The 25,331-nt window shown below is 39.3% G+C and overlaps 1 protein-coding gene across 1 annotated transcript in view; it reads left to right on the top strand.

Annotated features, from left to right (window-relative positions):
- Positions 1-13,614: 13,614 nt before the first annotated feature.
- The window catches only part of LOC113024911 (ras-specific guanine nucleotide-releasing factor 1-like), a 33,338-nt gene continuing 21,621 nt past the window's right edge, over positions 13,615-25,331 (top strand). The window contains exons 1-3 of the mRNA XM_026172218.1: positions 13,615-14,344; positions 19,645-19,751; positions 24,438-24,585. Of these exons, the coding sequence (XP_026028003.1) occupies positions 14,069-14,344; positions 19,645-19,751; positions 24,438-24,585 (531 nt within the window). The 5' untranslated portion in view covers positions 13,615-14,068. The remainder of the gene's footprint in view (positions 14,345-19,644; positions 19,752-24,437; positions 24,586-25,331) is intronic.

Below are 25,331 nucleotides of genomic sequence, written 5' to 3'. Positions count from 1 at the left end.
AAAACTTTAAGCATTTAAAAATATATAATTTATTTTTTTTGTGTATGTGACTATTCTATATTTTCATATATGATGTAACTCAGTACAAAGTATAGACCACTATACAATACAGTTCAGAGTGAAACCTTTGTCTTCACAGTAAGTTTTGCCTTGTAGTTTCCATACAAAGTTCAACTTCAAGGTTTGTTAAAAGCAGAGAAGCGCTTCCAAGCATCTTTTCATCAAACATCAGGTTCGCAGGGCTACGATGACAATCTTTATGTTTGTGAGGAAGTGATACAGCTAAAACTGTTGAGATAGCTTTTTAAATAAAAAGAGATTTCCTCAATGGAAAAGAAATTGAGTCTCAGATTAAAGTATTTGGAGTTTGTTTTTTTGTTGTTATTTTTTTTAACTTATTGAGTATGTTGTTTGCCAAATTTTCAATTGTCATTTCTCTTCAAAAAAAAAACATTAAAACCCATAAAAACCATATTTCTAATAATATGGTTTTACGAGATAATACGAGATTTTTTTGTTTGTTTGTTTGTTTAGACTGTCAGTGAGAGAAGCTGAAGGAGCCACATCTCCATTTCTCAATGCTGCCCTCTACTGTGAAACTTTAGAACAAACCAAAAATACCCGCTCTAGAGCCAAATACCCCAGGACTCTTTCTATGGAGGTCTGTCTGTCTGTCTGTCTGTCTGTCTGTCTGTCTGTCTGTCTGTCTATCTATCTATCTATCTATCTATCTATCTATCTATCTATCTATCTATCTATCTATCTATCTATCTATCTATCTATCTAGTCAACATCAGAATTAAGGCAGGTCTGAAGGCAAAAGGGAGTCAAGTACTATCAAGATGTACCTAATATCCTGTGAGTGAACATATGCACTGCATTTGCCTTGATTTGCCCACATATGCAATACCTATTTATACAGTACATAGTCATTATAATGTGTTTTTTGTGTTACAGTTTCATGTAATCTGTTTCTGCAGAGTTGTTAGAAAACCTAAAATTCAAAATTAACAAATTAACAAGCAACTCCATGAAAAGATATCATCTTCAAACTATTAATCTCATTTTCTGGTCATCCCCTGAACACGTTATTAAAACTAATACCATAAAACTCATAGCAACAAACACCACAGTAGTGGCTCTACTGACGAGCGGAACTGGCCAACCTCATCGGGACCTGAAGAGATGAGAAACAACAGTGTGGAGCTTCCAGAGCTGCTTCTGTTGTTGTGCTGTGCTACACCCCTGCTGTTCACTGGAGGGTGAAATGTGATCATGGAGGGCTGCCAGCACGCATCAGGACCAGGCAATTGAAATGGCAAACCCAGCGAACTGATATCTAACGTGTCTCTATACATTCACTGTCAGGGTCTAAACGCTAGAGGGCGCACTGCACCTAATCTGACATTGTAGGGTATTACAGTGAAAACAGTCATAACAGGCAAAATACTACACAGCCTAGCATTTTTAGAGAAAAGCATCTATGGTTTGAAAAAAATGTTGTTGTTGTTTTTTAAATTTTACAGTAGCACATATATCATAAATGACTTTCCACTATAAGTACATTTGGTGTTATTTCCAGAAACATATTTCATTTACTGAATTTTGTCTGTTTCTGTCCTCATTACAGGGACTCTCAGTCACATTACTTGAATTCTAAAAATCCCAGCTTTTCATCTTACAATAAACTCAACAATTTTCTTTAAAAAAAAACAAACTATGGTAGCTTTTTGCACAGGCACTAAACGCAGTATTTACAGATATGTCTTGGATCAAACTATTTAAAATAAGAGTCAGAAATTAAAATCTAAATGCAATAAATTTATATTATAGTGTTTTATCGAGGAGAGATGGAGTCACTTGGATGGCAAAACTGAAAAGACTATTTATTTTCTGTTTTTATAAAAAGGAGCACAAGCAAAATTCCACTCACTTCACTATTTTCACTTCCCTGCCTTGAATCGGTTTTCTGCTTCCTTTCCTCTCAGCACCTCGTGTCTCTTGTTCTCTTTGTTGAAGGCTGTCCTTGTCTGCCTCTTGTCCTCTTGTACCTCATCCACTCTCCTGGTCTCAGTGGGACGACGGAGGGTCTATGAGTCTTCCTGAGGTTTTAAACCTTTGTATAAAAGTTATGTTCACATGCTCTTTGACAAATGAATTCGAATTTGTGGCTTCATAAATAAAACACACTTGATTCAACAGGCTATTTTTTTTTTAAAGCTGGCTGACAAGCTGCACTGCTGCACTTTATTCAGTGTGCTAGTGTGTAAAGTAAACAGAAAACCTTAAGTTAGTGTTTCAGTGTATTAGAATCACATAGACACTGCTGTGTTGTCTTCAGGTACAACAGACAACTTCCTAGTTGTGTGACTGTGTCAGTGATAACATTACAATTACTACTGCTGATATGCCCTAATCAATAATAAACAGTTTATTTATTGCAGACTGCTTGTGTCTTACTGTTTCTTAGTAACTATCAAAGCTAAGACAGTAAAAAATGAATTCATAGTTCCCATAGTTCACCTGCTTTGTTGACAATTATGTTGCCAACTGTTGATAAAATCATTCAAGTTCTAAGTAAGTATTATTTTAGGTACTTATTTGTAAAATAAATAAATAACAGTAATTAAAAAAATAAAAATCACCACACTTTCTGGCCTGTTATCTTAATACTTATCCTTTTCTTTCCTAGTGATGTCCATGAAGCTTGAAAGCAGATTAAATCACTGCTGTGTTGAAATATATCATTTTAGGATGCATAACCAGGTTTTTTAATGAACTCTTAATTTGTTACACAGTTTAATACAGTGATTATGCAAATATGTAAACGCAGGTATTGATTATATTTGATTCATACTTATGTGAGCAAGACCAACATCAGATTACACACTTTGGGCCATTTTTAAAATTGGCCCAATATTTAACACAAAATATTTAATATAGTGACATCTTTAAATATCACTGTTGCCTATAACCCCACTTGACTTTATAGTGTAATTTATATAACTTGTGTTATGTGGCAGAAAGTAGTGACCTCTAGTGGTAAGATGGTGAATCACAAAACAATAGGTGAGTTCAGGACAAACCACAGCTTAGTTTTAAGTACATTTTTAAGGCCATGGCTCTAACCTGCAGAACTGATGATGTGACATTTCTTGCGTGTTTTGAGGCCTTCTTTTAGTCTCTGATGTGACACAAATGGCCTGTTTTCTTCACCAGATCAACTACTTCACTAACAGCAAACTCACTCTATGATATTAGAAGAATTGGAGGTTCAGAGTTCTTCCTCTACTCAATGAACAGAGTGAATAACATACGATGCTTTAAATAGCTTATAAAGTTCAGTCTCACAATAAAAAAAGAGCCTAAAGGAAGAGAGTGATATGAAACATTAATTCCAGCATGCCCTCAAAAGTAATCTAATTATAGATCCATATTAGTTACCTCATGCATTGTTTAAAACAACTAGTTTAACGACCGCTCCAAAGTCCTGTCTATTATTGAACAGAAAAGGTTTAATAGGTGATTTAAAAAAAAATCTTTTGAGGATTTTAATCATCATTTATGCTTGCTGTTGTTTTCTAGAGCATGATCACTCAGGTAAAACTCAGAGTTATTGATGTTCAACCCCAGGCTATGGCGAGGAGGGATATAAAACAAACCGCACAGGTCGGACTGTGTATTCTTCGAGTTGTGTCGACCCTCAGTACTGTGCCTATTTCAGTGTATCAGTATGTTCGTGCTCTGTTGTGCACTGCGGGCAGTGAGAGGCTGTTCTGCAGCAGTTTTGAAACTAAGCGAGGCATACTCTTGGAGGTTTATTAGTCCCCCCCCCCCCTCCTCTATTTCTCTCGCTCTCTCTCCTCGGGGCATGGCAAAGGCAACTGTGGAGAGACATTGCCACAAATAGACTCTCTAAATATGGAGGGCTTCAGTCAAGAGAAAATGCATGATCGAATTTTGGGCCTCTTCACCAAACAGCTTCTATAAAAGGAACAAGACAGAAGAGAGGTTGAACGGTTGATGACACTTTCTGCTGGAATATGTGTGTTTGAGTGTTTAGCTCGCTGTGGGTATGTGTGTGCTTGCACCTGTGTGCAGCTTTGTACATTTGCTTCAGTGACAACTTTTTGTTTGTTCATCTTTTTATCATTGCTGCCCTGCTGCATCAGTGCGATGGGGCATCGATTCAATCTGCCTTTGAGTTATTTTTAATTATCACTAACACTTTTGCCCTGTCAGACACTGTCATTTGGTTTAGTTTACAGTATGTGCAAAGCATTACACCACCTCAACACAGAACATTATTACGGTATGGATCAATGTCAAAGTACAGTCAGTAATTTTATATCAGAAAACTGAAAGAAACTAGTATTTTTAAGCAGGTGTACTTCAAAAAATGTAAAATAACTTTTGCAGACATCTAACCTTGAAGAACCATAGTACCAGCTTGTTTGCCAGTATTTACTTATTAACACTTTAAGCAGTGAGGATGTGTTATCATTTTTCTAGAGTTGTGTTTTACGGAGCCCCGCAGGGGACATGGGAGAAAAAAAAAATTAAAACGGACTTTTGCGAGATCTCGCAAAAGTTTTGCGAGATCCCGAGTTAGTTTTGCGAGATCTCGCAAAAGTCCGTTTTAATTTTTTTTCTCCCATGTCCCCTGCGGGGCTCCGTAGTGTTTCCCCTCACCTATTAAAAAAAACATACAAATCTGGTCTCTTTCTAAATGCTCTACTAACCATTGCAAGTTGGTGTACTCTGTTTACTGTTGCAGTGATTTTTCTAAAGCCAAAAATGACGAGCTAAAACACAAGAAAACTCTCACTGTACAACCAAATACATTCAGTTGTGTATTTTTTCCCCCCAAAGATTCTAACAAGTGCTAATTCTGTTTTACTCAATGAAACAGAATATTTGTTTATTATCTTGAACATTTTTTGTTGATTAAGTCACCTCCAATTAGGGATATAATATAATCTATATTTTGTACCTGTCTATTAATATTGTAGCGTCCTGTGTATGCACCCAGAGCGTTTATGTGAAAAGAAAATTTTCATATGACTGTATGCACTCCTGTAAAATCTCGTGTGAATCATGGGGTTTACTTAATTTTTCACATGACTGCAGGTTTGCTGTAGGTAAGTATTATGCACACTCTACTGTGTTGTGTTCTTATTTGATAATATCATTTCATTTACAGTTTTATTTTCTGGTGGTGCTTCAATTACCTCTCAGTTGTGTAGTTGTGGAATTAATCACAAGTGATTACAAGCTCCAGAATTAAGCTTACCACTTGTCACGGAAGGATAAAGCTCCATAGGCGCCCATGTTAAAATGTCCAACTTTACTTTAAAAAATATGTTTGCAGCCTGGTACAATGAACGATTTTGACCTTTGTGGATTGTTTCCCGTTCTGGCAACTCTGTGGAGAGTGAACATTTTTAATATTCATTCACCACATACTTGAGTTGAGGGTAGGTACTTTGATTGACAGGTGTCAATACGCAGCAGTTGTAACACACTGGTGTCTCCTAGGCCTCCCCTGGCTAACTGAAAGTATTGAACTTGACCAACTACCTGTTGGTCTCTTTCTAATGTAATTATCTGAATAATATGACTTGATTGTTCTGACTATTCAAGAGGTTTGTGCTTCAGTTTTGGTAAGCAAATGTTTAATGAGTTAGTTACTTAGTACTAATTAGCACAGGTGTGTTTATCCTTTAGTTCCATGTAGAGTACAGATGCAGATGACCAAGATTGTTAGTGTTAGCTAAAAAGCTAGCTTAGCACTCCATAGCACTTAGCACTCTGATCCATATGTGTTAGCTACTAGCTCTAGAAAAACAACATGCTAGGCCAACTTTTTGGTGGTTTTGTCACAATTTGATGCTGTGTGGCAGGCAGGAAGTAGGACCCAAATGCAGGACTAATGAGATGCAGAGGGATGAACTGAGGAAGGCAGCTTTATTGCGCTGAGAAAACATTCCATAAAAAATAAAAATAAAAATAAAAAATAGAGAAAACCAAACCAAATCTTGAACATGAAACTAGAAAACAAGGTAACGGGAAACAGTAGATTAAGAACAAAGAAAACCTGCAGCACAGCAAAAACAGCACTGAGAGGGTGTGGTACAACACAACAAATGGCAAGGGAAAACACAGGGCTTAAATACACAAGGGAGTAATGCGGGAATGGGAAACAGGAGGGAAACACAGCTGGGACTAATTAGACATAATGTGAAAAGGGGAAGCAAAACTAGATACACTTACAAAGGAAATGGGACCATCAAAGTAAAACAGGAAACACAAGACAGTAACAAAGATGCAGACTAGACACTGAGAAAAAGAGACACGACTGCCTGAGGAGACACAGGGAAGATGGAGCACAGATCACAGGAACAGAAACCAAGAGACTAGAAATGATAAATAATGAATTCAAAGTCTATATAATAATTCAAAATACAAAACACTGGGTCAGCGACCTAGGACCATGACAGGTTTACAGTGATTTGTATAAGAAGCACTTATATGTGGCAAGGTTATAATTCAAAAAAGGAGCTTATTAATCATTTTTATAAACGACCTCTGTCATATACAAATAGTTACTATAATATAAGAATTCCGATGGCAGTTAATTAGGAACTTTGATGTGTTTTGGAGCAGAAGGACATTAAGCAGCTAGATATTTTGACCCGAACGGACACGTGTGCTGAACTGAATAAGCAGCCACTTCCACATGCTGTTATGCATCACCGTGCTTCAGTGCCCTGCACTTGACCTTGTGCTCTCACTCTGTGTTTTACACACTGTTGGAACTGTGGAGCTTAAATGCCATGTCTCTAAGTATCTTCTTAACTGGTTAACTAACAAACACGGTTTTCACAAGAAAGCATTGAAACTCTGGAAAAAAATGTTCTACCACATATTTTATCTGGTCCAAAATATAATCAGCTAAAGATGTTTCAACGCTGACTATATTTTAATAATGAGCACATTCCTTCATGAGTCAGAATCCTCCATCCCACTGCCAGGACTATGTGTTTGTGCATCTATGTGGGTGATGGTGGATGGTGTCTGGAAGGGCAAGTGCACAAATGCGTGCATGTTCAGTAGCACACGAGAGCCCTATGCATGTGTCCTTGCAGCAACGTGCCATGGCAGATGCTGCCTCAAGGCGCAGCAGTGTCTCAAGTGATGATCTGTCTGTTGACCTTCAGTAACATTTGAGGATGTGGAAGCTTTCTTGTCAAGGACGGTGCACTCTTCGGGCTGATTGCCTTTCATTAATATGCCTCACCTTCAGATGTGCTATATGGCATTTGCATGACATTAGCATTTATCTTTGGGCCAGCCATTCTGCGCTGCAGCATTCGGAGCTTCTGTGAATGACACCTGTTAGACTGAGACCCAGATGCCTTTCTGGCAGGGTCACACTGTGCAGGTTTGCAGAGGGTGGATGAGGGTGGAAGAGAGAAGACAGACCATACTGAGGGCTGTCTTTTAGGACTGGTTGTTTTTGACATTTGTTAAAAGATAAAATTATTAAGGTTTGGTTTGTTTCTTCCTGGTTTGGCTCTATTTTCTAGGATTTCAGATTTAAATGATCTTGGTTTACCTGCACCAAGCAAAGATGTTTTCTTTTATTTGTCTGTCTGTCTGTTTGTTTGTTTGTTTACACCACATTGGGCGTTATGCTATCAGCTGTGCTGACAGTGTTTCAGAGCTGCGCAGTATTTTCAGGTGTCTGTCTGCTGGTCAGAAAGTCTCAGTCCAAGTTTCTGTCAGTTAAAACCTTGTGGGCAAAATGACAGATCCAAATATTCAGATTTGCTCTTTGTTTCAAATTATTCTTGTTCTGAGTCACATCTTTGTCCCATTTCTGTGAAGTCTTTTCTCAGTACTGTTACGCAGTGTGGCATCAGACATCATGACTCATTGTGTAAAACAGTTGAGCAAAAAAGAAAGGTAACATTAACTTTGGGGTGTAACAAAATTCCTTAAGCTTATTCTTTTTCTTTTTTTTTTTGCACTGAAGAAAAAAAGATGCTCTTGTATGTGTTCATTAACTAATTAACCTCAAACTACAATGCTCAAGAACCAACAGAAAATGTAAACAATAACAATGAGATGAATTCTCTAAAAAATGACATATTTCCTGTTTTTGTAGGTGGTTGTTTGTTTCTGTCTGAGCTCATTCTCTCTGTTAGTCTGAGTGCTGTTCGGCTTGAGGATGGTGCAGCCAGGTGGTGACCCTGCATGCAGTATCTGGCACACAGCAGAGCACGTAGAGATGGAGCCAGATCCCAGAGTCAGAGACCTGCCGACACCGACCAATCTGTCACCAAAGAGGCAACAGTGTCACTGATACAAACACTGTGGAAGGTGAAGGCAAACCTTTGATGTAGTGTCAGAAGAATGGCATATAACGCAAATGTCTTCAATTTACCTTAAAAAGTGTAAAATGATCATTTTCTGTGGCGTTATTTTACTGATTAAGAAAACAAATGGTCAGTAGAACTCACGGCTATGTTTAATAGTTAAAGTCAAAGCATTTCCACATGCACAGTGAAAAGACATCTCAAATGATTGGGACTAAACAAGTGTGTAGTCTTAAGAAAATCACTTATCAGGGAGGCTAATCAGAAAAAGAGGTTTCAGTTTGCTAGGGAGCTTAATGATCGGACTCTGGATCAATGGATAAATTCGGAAAGAGTCATGTGGTCTGATAAGTCTTGTTTTTCACTGTTCCATGGTGATGGGTGCATTAGAGTAAGAAGAGAGGTGGATGAAGTGATGCACCCATCATCCCTAGTGCCTACAAGCCTATAAAAACAGTGTTATGATCTGGGCTTTGGTCAAGGTTGAGCAACATTATGTGCCCAAAAAAATTAGGTCAGTTGCCTACCTCAAAATACTGACTACCCAGGTTTTTCCATCAATGGATTTCTTTCCTTCCCTGATGGCACAGGTATGTTCCAAGATAACAATGTCAGGATTCAGAGGGCTTGAATGGTGAAGTAGTGGTTCAGGGAGCTTGAGCCAAGGTTTGACTCTGAATGGAAATAAACGTTGTGAGATTGCACAAGCTTACTGAAACATCATGGTGAACACAAGCTGCTATCAAAGTTCATATTGAGTAACTATTTTTATATATAATAACAGTATAATCGATTATTCTTATAACTCACCATATTTCAAACCCTGACAATTAAACACAAAAAACGGTAGTTCCTAGATTTAACTGCCTCATTTCATTCTTATGGCAGAACAGCCCTTTTGAAGTTACCATTGTAACCTCACAACAAAAATATCCTCGTTCTGAGCCTGGTCAGAGCCTTTTACATTCAGTATGCTTGTCTTTTCCCCCACCTTTCAAAAATGTGCTAGGGTAATTCTCCCGTCACTGTACACGTTAACCACCACAATAAATCTGGAAAAAGTGTTTTCCTACTTGGATCAACGAAAGGTCTTAATCAATCTAATTATTGGTGCATCACAATTAAATATGGCTTTGCATTATCCATCCATTCTTTTCCGCTTATCCAATTTAGGGTCATGACGGGAGCTGGAGCATATCCCAGTTACTGTAGGGCAAGGCCTGCTGAAAGGTTATTTCAATTTAGAATCACCAGTTAACCCAACCCAACTAAGCGCATGTCTTTGGACTGTGGGAGGAAGTCTGAGTACCCAGAGAGAAACCAAGCAGACATGGGGAGGACATGCAAACTTCACACAGAAAGGCCCACCACCTGGCCTTTCCTTATATACATTATCTCACAAAAGTAAGTGCACCCCTCATATTTTTGTAAATATTTTACTATATCTTTTCATGGGACAACATTAAAGATATGACACTTTGATACAATGTAAAGTAGTCAGTGTACAGATTGCATAACAGTGTAAATTTGCTGTCACCTGAAAATAACTCAACATACAGCCATTAATGTCTACAATTGCCGGAAACTAAAGCGAGTACACCCCCAAGTGAAAATGTCCAAACTGTGCCCAAAATGTCAATATTTTGTGTGGTCACCATGTTTTTTTTCCAACACTGCCTTAACTCTGTTGGGCATGGAGTTCACTAGAGCTTCACAGGGTGACACTGCAATCCTTTCCCACTTCTCCATGATGATATCATGGAGCTGGTGGATGTTGGAGACCTTGCGCTCCTCCACCTTCCATTTGAGGATGCCCCGCAGATGCTCAATAGGGTTTAAGTCTGCAGACATGCTTGGCCAGTCAAGTACCTTTACCCTCAGTTTATTTAGCAAGGCACTGGTCTTTTTGGAGGTGTGTTTGGGGTTGTTGTCATGTTGGAATACTGTCCTGTGGCCCAGTTCCTGTAGGGAGGGGATCATACTCTGCTTGAGTATGTCACAGTACATGTTGGCATTCAGGTTCCCTCAATTAACTGTAGCTCCCCTGCACTCATGCAGCCACAAACAATGACATCCCACCACCATGCTTGACTGTAGGCAAGACACACTTGTCTTGGTACTCCTCACCTGGTTGCCGCCACGCACCCTAACACCATCTGTCCTGTTAGTCTGCCCTATGGTCTTGACCACTGTGCTGCAGCTCAGTTTCAGGGTGTTGGCATTATACTTATAGCCTAGGGCCATCCTTATGTAGAGCAATACTTCTTTTTTTCAGATCCTCAGAGAATTCTTTTCCATGATGTGCCATGGGAAACCTCCAGTGACCAGTATGAGAGAGGGTGAGAGCAATAACAGCAAATTCAAACCACCTGTTCCGTATTTGCACCTGAGACCTTGTAACACTAACAAGTCACATGACATGAGGAAGGGAAAATGGCTAATTGGGCACAATTTGGACATTTTCACTTAGGGGTGTACTCCCTTTTGTTGCCAGCTGTTTAGCGAATAATGGCTGTGTGTTGAGTTATTTAGAGGTGACAGCAAATTTACACAGTTGTAGAAGCTTTACACTGACTACTTTACATTGTATCAAAGTGTCATATATTCAATGTTGTCCCATGAAAAGATATAAAAAATATTTACAAAAATGTGAGGGGTGTACTCACTTTTGTGAGATACTCATACTGTATATAAAATGTATTGGTTACATAAAAAGGCTAAACCAGTTATACAAAATTGAGAAAATCCTGCATAACCTTTGAGAAAGACCTACAGTGGACATTCAGTCAGTAACAGAATAAAGGATGTCGTGCAAGTGGCACATTTATCCCACTGCAAAACCAGCAAAAACAATAGGATGCTGGTGCAGACAAAAATAGAGCTTAAACAAGGGAAGGTACAGAAGTTAGGTGAACAGAATCACAACAACTAAACTGCTAATATTAGTCTGTCAAATGTTTGATTCTATCGCCCCCTCCCCCTTATTTATATATCAGAGTTATACAATTCTCAGTTTTTCTGCACCAGTGACCAAAAAAGACATAATCATGCTCCTGTTTCATTATCTGCACTTTTCATTAACCCCATTTTTATCCCATCTCTGATAATGAACACATCTGACTTGTCTTTTTCACCATCAACCCAGAAACCCAGAAACAATATCTCAAAAAATCCTGTTGCACAATATGTCTCCACCTGTGGATGTCTCCTTTTTGAAAAATGCTTTTCGACTGGATAGAGTTGGTCTGAATCCCATTTAAGACTTTAACTCATCACCTCAGTCTTTCTAGTGTTTTACATTCCCTTTCCATTTTAACCCATCTATTATCAGAAGTGATAAAAATAATCTTTACTATCAGTCCCAGTCGCGGAGGAGAATCACCACCTCATTACCACTCCTGTCTGAGAGGCTGATTATGGGACGGAAGAAGCTCGGCAACAGAGCTGAGCCTGGGGCGTCCTAGCAGGCTTAGTCTGCTAATGGCTGCATGGGGTTGAATTGCAGCTCATCTCATTCCTTACTACTGGATCTCTCTCTTTCCACATTGCTGCCAATCTTCACTGCACCTGTTACCAAAAAGATAAAGAAATGAAATGCTTGAGAAAAGTGGAGTGTCCTCTTTCCTGTTCAATAAAAACAGCAGCAACAAGAGCAGCAGAATCTCACTCAATTATCCCCTGTTACCTCCCTGGATCCTTTTAATGATCGCACATAGACACTGCACTGTGATCCCACTGTCAGACACCCTGTGATGAAATAAACCATTGTGTGTGTCCTCGCCCCAATATGCTAATCCAGGATTAATTATGGGCCAACCCTAATGAGTATCTCTCTCGCCCTCTTAGATATGTAAATGCACCAGCAGTGGACAGTGTTGAGAGGCTTTTGTTAACTCAGTGTTTTATAAAAGGGGGCAGAACAGGATGAAGCAAGCCAAGGACAAAGGTTTCATGTTATTTCAAAAGATGGAAAACCCCCCAAAACAAAACAATTTATGTGAATTTGCAGTGATATGGAAAGAGCAGTGCAAGCCCTCAGCAAATCTGGCTTCAATTTTACCTGTGGGAATAAATTCAGGAAGAGCAGAGGCTGTACTGAAATTGTTAAGACACTGGCACATATGATATGGTTATTGTGAGGCTCTTCACCATCAGCAGCTGCCCGGCTTGCTGACATCGTGGATTCTGAACTTTTTAAACACTTAAGCAGGAAATGTGAATGTGGGCAAAGCCAGAGAAACTGTGCTCTCACAACACTTTCATTTTTTTCTCTTTTCAACTTGGAAGATGGGGAACAGACAGACAGATTCACGTAGCAGTTATAGTTTTCTGTTTTTGTAATAAAAACAATATATAAATTGCTTTCTTTGCCATGCAGTTAGGTAAGTAGCTGAGAAGGTTAGAGCAAAATCAGTATCCCTCTTTTCACAGCTTATAACTATTACCTGGAATAAAAGTGCAGTGTATTTTCTTTTAGGGGAAACAGATATGTTCATAAAGTGCAAATCCCTTACACCTGGACTTAAACGCAACACCTGATTGAATATTCCCTGGCATGAGCACTATGCTTATAAACCCTCTGCATCCAGTGGTAGAGGATGAATGAAAATTCTTGTTGCATGCTCTCCTGTGCCTGCATGGGTTTCTGCTATCCAAAGACGTGCTTCTTAAGTTAAACAACGACTCTGCAGCTGTCCATGTGTGTGATTTCTGTCTCATTACATTATCCCTGTGATTGACAGGTGACCTGTCCAGAGTGTGGCCCACCCTTTCACCTATGACAGGTGGATGTCATGGATGTTTAAGCATTCTTACAACTTTTTCCAGACCACTTGCATTGCTCATGTTGTTTAAAACAGCTTTGTTTTCTCGCCTGTGGTTCTGTGCATTCTGTGTTATTAACAGTGCAAGCCAGTCTTCTTTGGAATAATAATAAATATTGCAATATTGCAGTATTACGTTATTGCATTACACTGATTCTACTACGAAAATGCTTTGAATTGGCTAAGCAACTGGATATTCAGCGGGGGATCAAGTGTTCCTTCCGGACTTTCTCGTGCTTGTGAGTTTCAGTGCACACACAGAAAGACGCTCTCACTGCATTAGTCGCGTGTGATATTAGGTGTGTACGTAAACGCGCGTGTGTGCGTGCGTGTTTTCATTCCTGAAAAGCCTCCCGATAAGCTTTGGGATTCTCGACGTGAATCCCGTCTTTCTCCGTCTGTGTTTATCCTCGGAGTTTCTGTCCAAGGCGCTGAAATTTGCAGCTCCGGGGACCGGTCAGGTGACTGCGCGTTCTCCCTGCGAGAGCAGGGTGCTGAGTGTGTGTGTGTGTGTGTGTGCGTGCGCGCACGCGCTCGGTAGACTGCACGCGGACACTTCAGTCCTCATCATGAGCGATTGCGCTCATGAGGAAGGCTTTTCTGAGAAGGCGTCGGGGCTACGGTAGTAGCCTAGGCTTGCAGCGTGGATAGGTTTTTGCAGCCGAGTGTGTGACTGACTCTTCACGCGCATCGTCTCTTTCTCTTTTCCTTTGGCTGTTGCAAAAATCAGTGCAGCAAGTGTGGATGGCCACACTGGAGTGGGCTGCTGCCCACCAAGTCTGACTGTGTTTCGGAGGTGCTGAGAAGGAGAACATGTAAGAATCCGCAGGCATCCCCGCAGATCCTTTCGGATTCTCAGCCAAAATGCAGAAAGGGATCAGACTCAATGATGGCCACATCACCTATCTGGCTCTTTTGGCGAAGAAAGACGGGACGAGGCGAGGTTGCTTGAGTAAAAAAAGCTCAGACAACACAAAATGGCATTCAAAGTGGTTCGCTTTGTTGCAGAATATGCTTTTTTATTTCGAAAATGACTCGAGCTCACGCCCCTCCGGACTGTACCTGTTGGAGGGATGTGTTTGTGACCGGGCACCGTCACCGAAACCGTCTCTCTCAGCGAAGGAATGCTTAGAGAAGCAGGTAAGATATTGATCGCACGGGGAGCCCCCTTAAGTCTGACTGACACTGTCAAGGCAGTCAGTCTCACTGAACGAATACACAGAGCGGTCCCCTCCTACTGTTTTCCCCCCTTAAAATCCCTTTGATCAGCTGGGCTCTGCGTTACAGCCACATTTATAACAGGAGGTATCGTGTAGACACTTTTCACCAGAAGATATCGCCTATTCATCACGCAAACAATTTCCCAGAGATGCTTTTGCATTACAGTTGACTTGACGTTTTAGAGTTACGTAATGGCGTCATCCTAACCGATTGATTTTCTCGATTATGAACCAAAATAGCCTCACAGCCTTCCTCCGAGGTTAAATGCACGAAAAATACCACGTCAACAGCAAACAAAGTTAGCAGAATTCACGCAAATATCTGCAAACTTTGCACATTATCTTAGCCTCCTCTTTTCTGTTCATCTGTTGCATCACATTTGGATGCAAGACGCTGTATTTTTAGACACCCCAAATGTTCCGGGAATGCAGCACATATAAGGAGTAAACTTAAACTGCATCCAAACTTTGTAGGTTGCCATCTTGCGGAGGAGAGCTGCCCCTTCCTTGTTGTTTTGACGTATTGATTTAATTCCTTGTCTTGATATTAATAGCATCCTACCTTGGCAACTGTGTCTCCCCGGTTTATAGCGGCTTGGCTCATTTGATAGCTCTCTCATTATCATGGGTTGTTAACGACGGCCATGAATGAAAACCAAACGATGTCCCAGCAATGCTTTTCTTTCTCAGTGCATCCCCCTATTCTTTTTTTAATTCCCCTGGCGTTTAGTGCCATGGATTAATATGTGTGAGGGATAAAAACAAAAAAACAGTTTACAGTGAGGGTTTTTATGCCTGCAACACATTCAGAAATAATTTTAGTGAGAGCGTAGTTTCCCATGTTGGAAGTGCTTTGGTGTTTTGAGGCAAACTGGTGCTGTATAAAAATATAAAAATAAAAACTGTGTATAAACGCATTTGAGCCAGAGAAGTGGTCAAGCTGCTGTGAGCTATGACTGCAGTCACCTTCTGAAATCAGCTCTGCCAGCTGCAGTCTCTTCTGCTTTCCCTGCAGCAGAGGGGATGAAGAACTGAAGGTAAAAGTCAAAATGATAGGCCATTTTATTTGTTCAGTAATCATATTCTTTGTTTATGAATAAAACAGATTCTGAATGTGATTTTGAACCAATTACACTGGAATTTTAAAAAAAAAGAACTAAAGCAAAAAATTCTAGAAAGTCTGAACTTTTGGTCTTGTGGATGTGTTCCACTTTTAATATATTGTATATTTGCACAAAAAAACTTTCCAGGAAGTAATTGTTGATAGTTTTGAAGATAGTTATTGTGAAGGTGGCGATTTTGGTGTTCAAGGTTAGGAGATAAAAACCTAAAGTGTTAGACGGAAAAAAGTGGAAACCAGTTAACATGTCTGTAAAAAGATTTGTGTATTTCCAAGTTCAATAAAAATCTATAATAATAAACTGAAGAGGAAGAAAAGGCAAGTGAGGTAAACCTATACTGAACTTTCATAAAAGAAAATCTTCACGTCCTAAATATCCAAATCTTAAATTCCATGTGGCTATTTGGTGGCAAATGCTAAGCTTCACTATATTGTAACCAAAATGTTGCTAAATGATGCCTCAGAGGTCTTCTTTCCTTAGATAACCCTCCCCCAACAATCACAAAAAATAAGCAAACAAACAGAGGATCTGATCCAAAACACTGATAAATCAATTATGGAACTGCTTGGTTATATTTGCATGTGTGCCATACAATTTTTCCCATCCACAGTAAAAATCTGTTAAATTATTCACAATCTCTCCAAAAACAACATTGTCTGATATTGTGTTAGACTGGGATCACAGCCCTCTGTTGCAATAATTGTGTTTTACTGTATAGCCTCTAAGAAGAATAAATAAAGGATGGGAACAGGGTAAATCCATTATCTGTGAAATCCACAGCTTCTGCTCCAAGTACAGCTGTACCCAGTTTGCTGTCCATGGTGCTGAACTCAGCTGTCATATGTTCCTCAAACGCTCTTGCCCTCTGCTGTCTGCTGTCTGCAGGCAGAGGAGCCAGGATTGTAGGGGATACTACGAAGAATATATATATATATATATATATATATATATATATATATATATATATATATATATATATATATATATATATATATATATATATTTTTTTTTTTTTTAGTTATATTATGCAATTTAATCGTGAGGATTGCACAGCTGTGGGAAGAGGGGGTCAGCAAGAAAATTCAATATTGGTCATTTGTTGTTTAAAAGATAGAGACAACTAACCCACTTTTGAGGACTTGTTTGCTTTCGTTTCGTGAACTATTCAACTTTGTTTACTGCTCACTGTCTGTTCCCTTAAAACCGTATCAGGAGAAGAGAAATGCTCTATTCTAGGGGTGCAATATGTACTGAGTGACATCTCCGATGACAGCTGTTCATGCAGACTGCTCCAGTGAATTTATTTCAACAATGAATTAAATGAATTTGAAAGCCTTCACTTAGCATAACACAGTCTTCTGTTCCACACATGTCCCTTTGCATAATATGTGTCAGGAACATGTTCTTTCAGTTTTTTTTCTAACTGGCTTCTTTTCTTAGTTTAGCAAAACTATATACATATAAATTTTGAAAATGTATTCACACAAATATGTGGCCTTCTCTCAGTGTGAACAGCACACTTTGTAGTTTCCAATCAGTCATGTCTTTATGTGTCCACATGTGTAAATCTTGCAGGGCTCATTCTGTGTGCATGCTACTAAGTCTATATTTGCCTCTCGGTGTACTCCTGTATACGCCTGTATTGATCCATAAACTGAGAGACTGCACAGAAAAGGTGAAATGCGGACAGGGAGACTGATCGATTCTCAAGGTGTCTGTTGGCACACAGATTTCTTTTTCACCATCCTCACTTGGGAAAAACATAAAATGACACCTAAGTCAGCCAGCAGACTGCAGAGGTGGTCACAGACAATGGTGCTGTACAATCCTGACGTGGAAACTGGTTCATGTAAGGATTACAGCAGATTCCAGATTTCAGTGGTGTGTATGCATGTACTGTATGTCACCGACTGTGTGTCAGAGCTGCAGGAGAAATGGCCAGGAGAGCACTGGATCTTATCTGTGTGTGACAGGGAGAGGGACAATACAGCGAATAGATGCCAAGCCAACTGCCACCTTGCTGGGCTACAGCGCTTTTTATAGCCCTCACTCCTCAAAAAGGCAGAAGATCTTTCTCTGCCTCCCTCTCCGTCTGGCTCTCTGTTCTCATTGTGTTCTTTGGAGTGTTCTACTTTTTAAATGTTCTTATTCCCCATTTAGAAGGCGAGTTACGTTTAAGCCCACAGTTACTATGGCAACCCCTATTTGCATCTGAAAAAGTACATTTGAAGGGGCCAACAAAATGTGCAACAACATGCTTTGGCATTGTACTCCATTTAGCAAGTACAGCAAATATGGGCTTATAAGAAATGGGAGGTGAGTTTTCTTAGGTAGTGGCGAGTGCAAATGCTGGATGGGCTATATGTTTTCCTTTGTTGTTAAGAGTAATCAGCAATGGTGTTCCATCAGTCTCTGTGTATACTCACTTCATTGACTTTATGATGTAATCTGAAAATATAGGTCACACATTAAATCATCTATATATAAACAGCATGGCTTTGGCCAGTTTACAGTAATCGTGATAATCCACCTGGCAATATTCAGTGGACAATATCAGTGTGAATTGGCCAATTATATAAACTGAAATAGAATCTGTGGTCTTTGTGACAGAAATGTATACTGTAACGACTAAAGTCGGAGGGTTAAAACATTATTTAACCCTCCAACGTACCCTGTGTATGGGTGTAATACCATCCTGAAGAACACCACTAACATAAGAATAGAAATATTTTATCATAGGAGGAAGGTGCTTATCCTGAGCTAGCCATCGTCCATCCATTCATCCTCACTTTTGACTGTCTATCCAACTTAGGGTTGAGCATAAGGTGAAAGGTGGAACACAACCTGGACAGGCTGCCAGTCTATCAAAGGGACACCCAGAACTAGTTCATATTGATTTTGAATAACCTTTCCATCTAAGGGGACCAAGCCATGCCACCAAAAATACTGCTTGCAATGCATAACTGAACCACCCACCAGATCTCTTTGTTTTTGGGGTCAACAGTTTGGTTTTTCCTTTCATCCATCACCCATCTAGACTGTGTTTATGATACTGGCTATTCTTGCTATGATTTATTTATTTGAATGAGTAGCTGAATAAAAACATAAAAAAGAAGTCATTCTGTATTTTTGTGATTAAAACACGCCTTTAACATTAATCTTACATAAATATAACATTGTCTTATTTTCTGTATTCCAGATGGAATTTAGTTGCTTTGTTCACACATTATTTTAACAAGAGCTTACTTACTGGTTGTGCTGTCTCACTTACCAACAGATACTGTATCTTTGGCAAAAAAAACCAAACCCTGTAATGACTTGGATTTAAATATAGCCACCTAAAAGGTTTAACACAACAGCTCACAGGATGTGAGAGATGGGAAGCACATTACTGACAAAGGCCCGTTCTGCTGCTCGTCAGAAAATAAGGAACATTACTCTCATTCACAAATGAATTGCTCTTGGCATTTGGGAAGGATAAATGAAAAAAATCCAATATATTGGATTTGTGGTGGTCTGTTTACAATGCATCAGTGTTATATAATTTGATGTGTTTCTACTACAAATAGGTTAGCTGTTTAGTAGTGCGGTGACCACCACTCTGGTGATTTGAGGATTTTATCCAGTAAGCCTATTAGAAAACAATTGAACTGCATTCGCCATAATTACCATAACTCAACCCTATGATAATTGGTGAGAGTGTAAAAAAGGGGTGAGGACCCAGGGGTGGTTGTGTCGCTAAAATGCAGCCAAACCACTCGAACAAAACAAAACAAAACATGGCGTCAGTCAAGAGGCTTCCGCCAATTCAGAGGTGAGTTGCCAGGTTACAGACAGAAGGCACAAAGGCTTTATAATGAATCTCTCAAGACTTTTCCCTCAGGATCTCTCTCTCTCTCTCACTCATTCACACATACAGCACATGTATGCATGTATAAATACACCTTTAAGTAAAGTAAAATACAGATCAGTGGAAGTGGCTGCTGATTACTAGTGATTAAAGGGTAGCAACATACATTTTATAGCACAATAACAGATATCCTGGTTATTATATGCTGAACAAATATCTGACTCACTCACTATGCTTTTGTTTTCCCAGTATTATTTCACTGTCACGTTCAATCATGACAACCAGAAGGCTTTGGAGCTGCGCACAGAGGACGTCAAGGACTGTGATGAGTGGGTGGCTGCCATCACGCAGGCCAGGTAGCTCTCACACATGACCTTTTACCTACAGCTGTTTAGATAAGGATGTTCTGAGGGGTGGAGATCTTGATGAGAACTGTGCTTGTAACATCTACAGTCAATAAAGATGTGAAAATTTAGTTTGGAACTTATATAGAGAGTGTATAAAAAAGCATAAAAAGCTGTATCCTTTAAATGGCAAACAGTGGGTCACTTCTGTATCTGCAAAATGAATTCAACTTGTAGAGACATCTAGGAAAACATCCCTTTGTTCTTAATCAATTGAAAATGTTTGCACCATAACCACAATTTAGCAAACTAAGATCCCTTTTAGAGTCAGGGTGGATAAAGCATTATATGCTTTAGTGTGAGCTTACCTGACGAAGATGATGAAAAACAGCCAGCTCAAGGATTCACAAAATGAACTCCTTAATGAATGTGCAACATCATTTTGGCTCAGTCAGTCTTTTATACCATCTATAAAGTCAGGTCCACTATAAATTACCATGTAATTCTTGAATTTACAACTTGACAAGTGGAAACTGATAGTGTTTGTACTTGCAAACATAAAAATGGTCAAGTATGTTAACTACTGATATTTGTAAAGTGTACCAGCAGATTGGTTAGGATCCTAACAACAGTCATTAGTTACGATTTTTCCCTGTGTGTACCTGTAAGCTTGATGTGTGTTACAGAGTCCAAAGTATGTTGTTTTTTTTATACTATTATTATCATTATTATTATTATTATTATTATTATTATTATTATTATTATTATTATTATTATTATTATTATTATTATTATTATTATTATCCATTCCATCCATCCATTCGCTACCGCTTATCCTTTTCAGGGTCGCGGGGGGCGCTGGAGCCTATCCCAGCTGTCATAGGGCGAGAGGTGGGGTACACCCTGGACAGGTCACCAGTCTGTCGCAGGGCTAACACATAGGGACAGACAACCATTCACACTCAGATTCACTCGCACATTCACACCTAGTGGCAATTTGAATTATCCAATTAACCTATCCCCACAAGCTTGTGGGGATAGGTTATTATTATTATTATTATTATTATTATTATTATTATTATTATTATTATTATTATTATTATTATTATTATTATTATTTTGGCATGCTCAGAGGGTACATAGTAGAGACATAAGAAAGACACATGGCAGTAGGACAGCCTCTGGTTGAAATAACTAGATTAAGTAAAGGCTGAATGGTTTCTTGGCCAGGTCTACATTGAAAACAATATTTTTTAATCTCAACAGACTTTTTAGTTAAATAAGGGTTAAATAAATAAAGTAAATAAAATAGAAAGAATCCTGATTTGAAATCCGTGGGAAAACTGACAGTGGTACAAAAATAAGTGTTAAAATTAAAGCAAAAATTTAATTTGGGCCAAAGTTGGGCAATTTTTCTTAACTTTTAAATAAGATTTGACAAAGTTGAAATTACAGCTACTCTACATAATGTTGAAAATAACTGTCCCATCTGCAGCTAATCATCAGCTTTAGTAAGGGCTGGCTAGCTATCAGGTGTAATTCACTGTGATGAATAAATAAATAACAATTTCAGTTAGTGAAAATCATGCTGACTCGAACATAGGCCTGCTTACTACTAATACTGAACATGAAAAACTGTCTCCACTTATCACTAGCTATTAGTAACAAGTGGAGGCTGTTGGTCTGCAAACTTTTTGCATCAAAGATAGGCTTTTAACTTGGAAATCTACAGAAACCAATTTGCATTTGGAGTCAGTCTCAACTAGATTTTGGGGTTTTTTTTGCAGGGATTATGGTGTTACCTACATTTTTAACATAGGTTGCTGCTTGGTTTTTATTCTATTAAGTGGGCATAGAATAGATTTTTCTCTGTATATCTGATGGAAAATGCAAGTGCTATGACTCAGTGTGCCGCAAACTATCATTTGGACCCTTTTGGGTTTGTATTGTTGTATGATTGCTTGTTAATTTGTAATGTTAAAACAACACAGCGGTCATACTATAATGAGAGTAACACATGTATGCATGTATGTTACTTATCTCCTTCTAGATGATTGGACCTTTGAATAAACATTTCCTAGGGAACTGTGAGTGCCACTTTACCAGTTTTACTGATAATTTACGACACCAATTTAAAGTATTAAGTAAATCAATAAAAAACAAAGTGGTTATTAATATTGATTCTTGATTTATGGAGTCCTCACATGTCTAATGAGTGAAATGGCCACTTATGATGAGGGCACAAAGAAGGTTAATGAAAGCAAAACAATACCATCACTCTAAATGTCAACAGTTTGCAATTCAGTGACAAAAGGTCGACTGATTAGAGTCATTGAAGATTAAATTGATTAGTGCACCATCAAGGCAGCAGCACTTACTGTAACACTGTAATAGCTAGCAAGTAAATAAGACTTGTATTAAGGTATCTCAATTAAAATTTTCAGCCGTTCCTGGCATGTAAATGCCATGGGGCTTGAGTATTTCTGAATTACTCTTTATTTATGGTTAACAATCTGCATTGTTAAAGTTAGTTAAATTTGTGTTTTTCGAATTGTGGCGCAGGCCCCTGAAAGTTTAGTCAAGAGAAAAGAGGGGAAAATATGGAATTTATTTATTTACTTTTGGAGAAAATATAAAAGAGTTTACCAAGCTTTATTGCATTAAAACGAGACAAAAACTGTGGTACAGTGGGGCAAAAAAGTATTTAGTCAGCCACCGATTGTGCAAGTTCCCCCACCTAAAATGATGACAGAGGTCAGTAATTTGCACCAGAGGTACACTTCAACTGTGAGAGACAGAATGTGAAAAAGAAATCCATGAATCCACATGGTAGGATTTGTAAAGAATTTATTGGTAAATCAGGGTGGAAAATAAGTATTTGGTCAATAACAAAAATACAACTCAATACTTTGTAACATAACCTTTGTTGGCAATAACAGAGGTCAAACGTTTACTATAGGTCTTTACCAGGTTTGCACACACAGTAGCTGGTATTTTGGCCCATTCCTCCATGCAGATCTTCTCGAGAGCAGTGATGTTTTGGGGCTGTCGCCGAGCAACACGGACTTTCAACTCCCGCCACAGATTTTCTATGGGGTTGAGGTCTGGAGACTGGCTAGGCCACTCCAGGACTTTCAAATGCTTCTTACGGAGCCACTCCTTTGTTGCCCGGGCGGCGTGTTTTGGATCATTGTCATGTTGCAAGACCCAGCCTCGTTTCATCTTCAAAGTTCTCACTGATGGAAGGAGGTTTTGGCTCAAAATCTCACGATACATGGCCCCATTCATTCTGTCCTTAACACGGATCAGTCGTCCTGTCCCCTTGGCAGAAAAACAGCCCCATAGCATGATGTTTCCACCCCCATGCTTCACAGTAGGTATGGTGTTCTTGGGATGCAACTCAGTATTCTTCTTCCTCCAAACACGACGAGTTGAGTTTATACCAAAAAGTTCTACTTTGGTTTCATCTGACCACATGACATTCTCCCAATCCTCTGCTGTATCATCCATGTGCTCTCTGGCAAACTTCAGACGGGCCTGGACATGCACTGGCTTCAGCAGCGGAACACGTCTGGCACTGCGGGATTTGATTCCCTGCCGTTGTAGTGTGTTACTGATGGTGACCTTTGTTACTTTGGTCCCAGCTCTCTGCAGGTCATTCACCAGGTCCCCCCGTGTGGTTCTGGGATCTTTGCTCACCGTTCTCATGATCATTTTGACCCCACGGGATGAGATCTTGTGTGGAGCCCCAGATCGAGGGAGATTATCAGTGGTCTTGTATGTCTTCCATTTTCTGATGATTGCTCCCACAGTTGATTTTTTCACACCAAGCTGCTTGCCTATTGTAGATTCACTCTTCCCAGTCTGGTGCAGGTCTACAATACTTTTCCTGGTGTCCTTCGAAAGCTCTTTGGTCTTGGCCATGGCGGAGTTTGGAGTCTGACTGTTTGAGGCTGTGGACAGGTGTCTTTTATACAGATGATGAGTTCAAACAGGTGAACTCATAGGTGCCATTCATACAGGTAACGAGTGGGGGACAGGAAAGCTTCTTACAGAAGACGTTACAGGTCTGTGAGAGCCAGAGATTTTCCTTGTTTGAGGTGACCAAATACTTATTTTCCACCCTAATTTACGAATAAATTCTTTACAAATCCTACCATGTGAATTCATGGATTTTTTTTCACATTCTGTCTCTCACAGTTGAAGTGTACCTCTGGTGCAAATTACTGACCTCTGTCATCATTTTAAGTGGGGGAACTTGCACAATCGGTGGCTGACTAAATACTTTTTTGCCCCACTGTATATGGGACGTTTTAGAGGTTTGCAAGTGGGGCATGTTAGAAAACACCTAAACTGAGTAAGATTTAACTAAAACACCTGCCAAACATTTCTTTTGACAGGACATTTTCAAGGCCAGGTTTAGGCAAGCTGAACATAATTGACTGTATTGAATATAGGCCTTAAATAACATGCACGTGAACAGTTTAATTATTGCTCACACAAAAGCATCCAACATATGGAGTGCTATCCCATCAAGTATTTAAAGACCTGGTTGTGTAAGTAAATCCTGCACTTTCTGAGGATTTAAGGTCCGTGTTCCAAACATATGCTGATCAGAGGTCTGTATTTGATTTGATAAAGCTATGGAGAGCCCCTGAAACATGCGTTAATGAGGTCTTTGCGTGTGTGTCTGTATAGTTACAGGAACCTGGCTACAGAGCATGAGACCCTCATGCAGAAGTATCTTCATCTACTCCAAATAGTGGAGACGGAGAAAACGGTTGCCAAGCAACTTCGACAACAGATAGAGGATGGGGAAATCGAGATAGAGCGACTGAAATCAGAGGTAACTTGCCTTGTAATTTCATGCTAGTAACACAGTACCTGTATATGTGTGATGTGTGTTTACTGGATAGCATACAGAGAGAAGCGATCAAAAACAGGCAGGCTGAGAGGATAAAGTGAGAATGTGGTCACAGGACAAAGGTCATGACCCAGATTCCAAACCACAATGTTCTGAGTTCATGATGAGCTTTGTAGCTTGCAGTGCCCCTGGGATGTCCTTGTTAGAGACTCTGTAATGCTGTTGAGTGTTTTGTATCCTAATTATTCAGTCTAAACTAAATCAAATGCACCTCTCTTTAATGTGCTAATGGCTAGCTTCAGCTGAACCAAATGTTTTCAATATGCATGAATCGGCTTTTGTTGCACATGATACTGGAGTCTGTGGCTGAAAAACATGATCTACTATCTCACTTTTCACAGCTAAAGAGTGTTCTAGTAATGGTGTTTGTGTTATTTTGTTTAATTTCAGTCTTTTATCAGAAGTTTTGTATTCACATGCTGTGTATAATGGAAGCAAATGCAACAGATTTGAATGAAATACAAAACTGGTATTTTGATGTGTCTGGTGCAGTTTCTGTGTTTATAATTCCTTTGAGCCAGCTAATGGATAGCTGGACAAAAAGTAATTCAAGAACATGAACTGAGATATTAACAACCATAGTGAAACATATTTCGGAATAAGAGATGATCATGAGTAGAGTTTATCTGGCCACATATTATATTCCTCTTACTGAGTCCTGTACTGGT

Source organism: Astatotilapia calliptera, chromosome 1 (assembly GCF_900246225.1).
Source record: "Astatotilapia calliptera chromosome 1, fAstCal1.2, whole genome shotgun sequence".
NCBI classification, from domain to species: domain Eukaryota; kingdom Metazoa; phylum Chordata; class Actinopteri; order Cichliformes; family Cichlidae; genus Astatotilapia; species Astatotilapia calliptera.
This window is presented reverse-complemented; position numbering and strand designations above follow the sequence as displayed.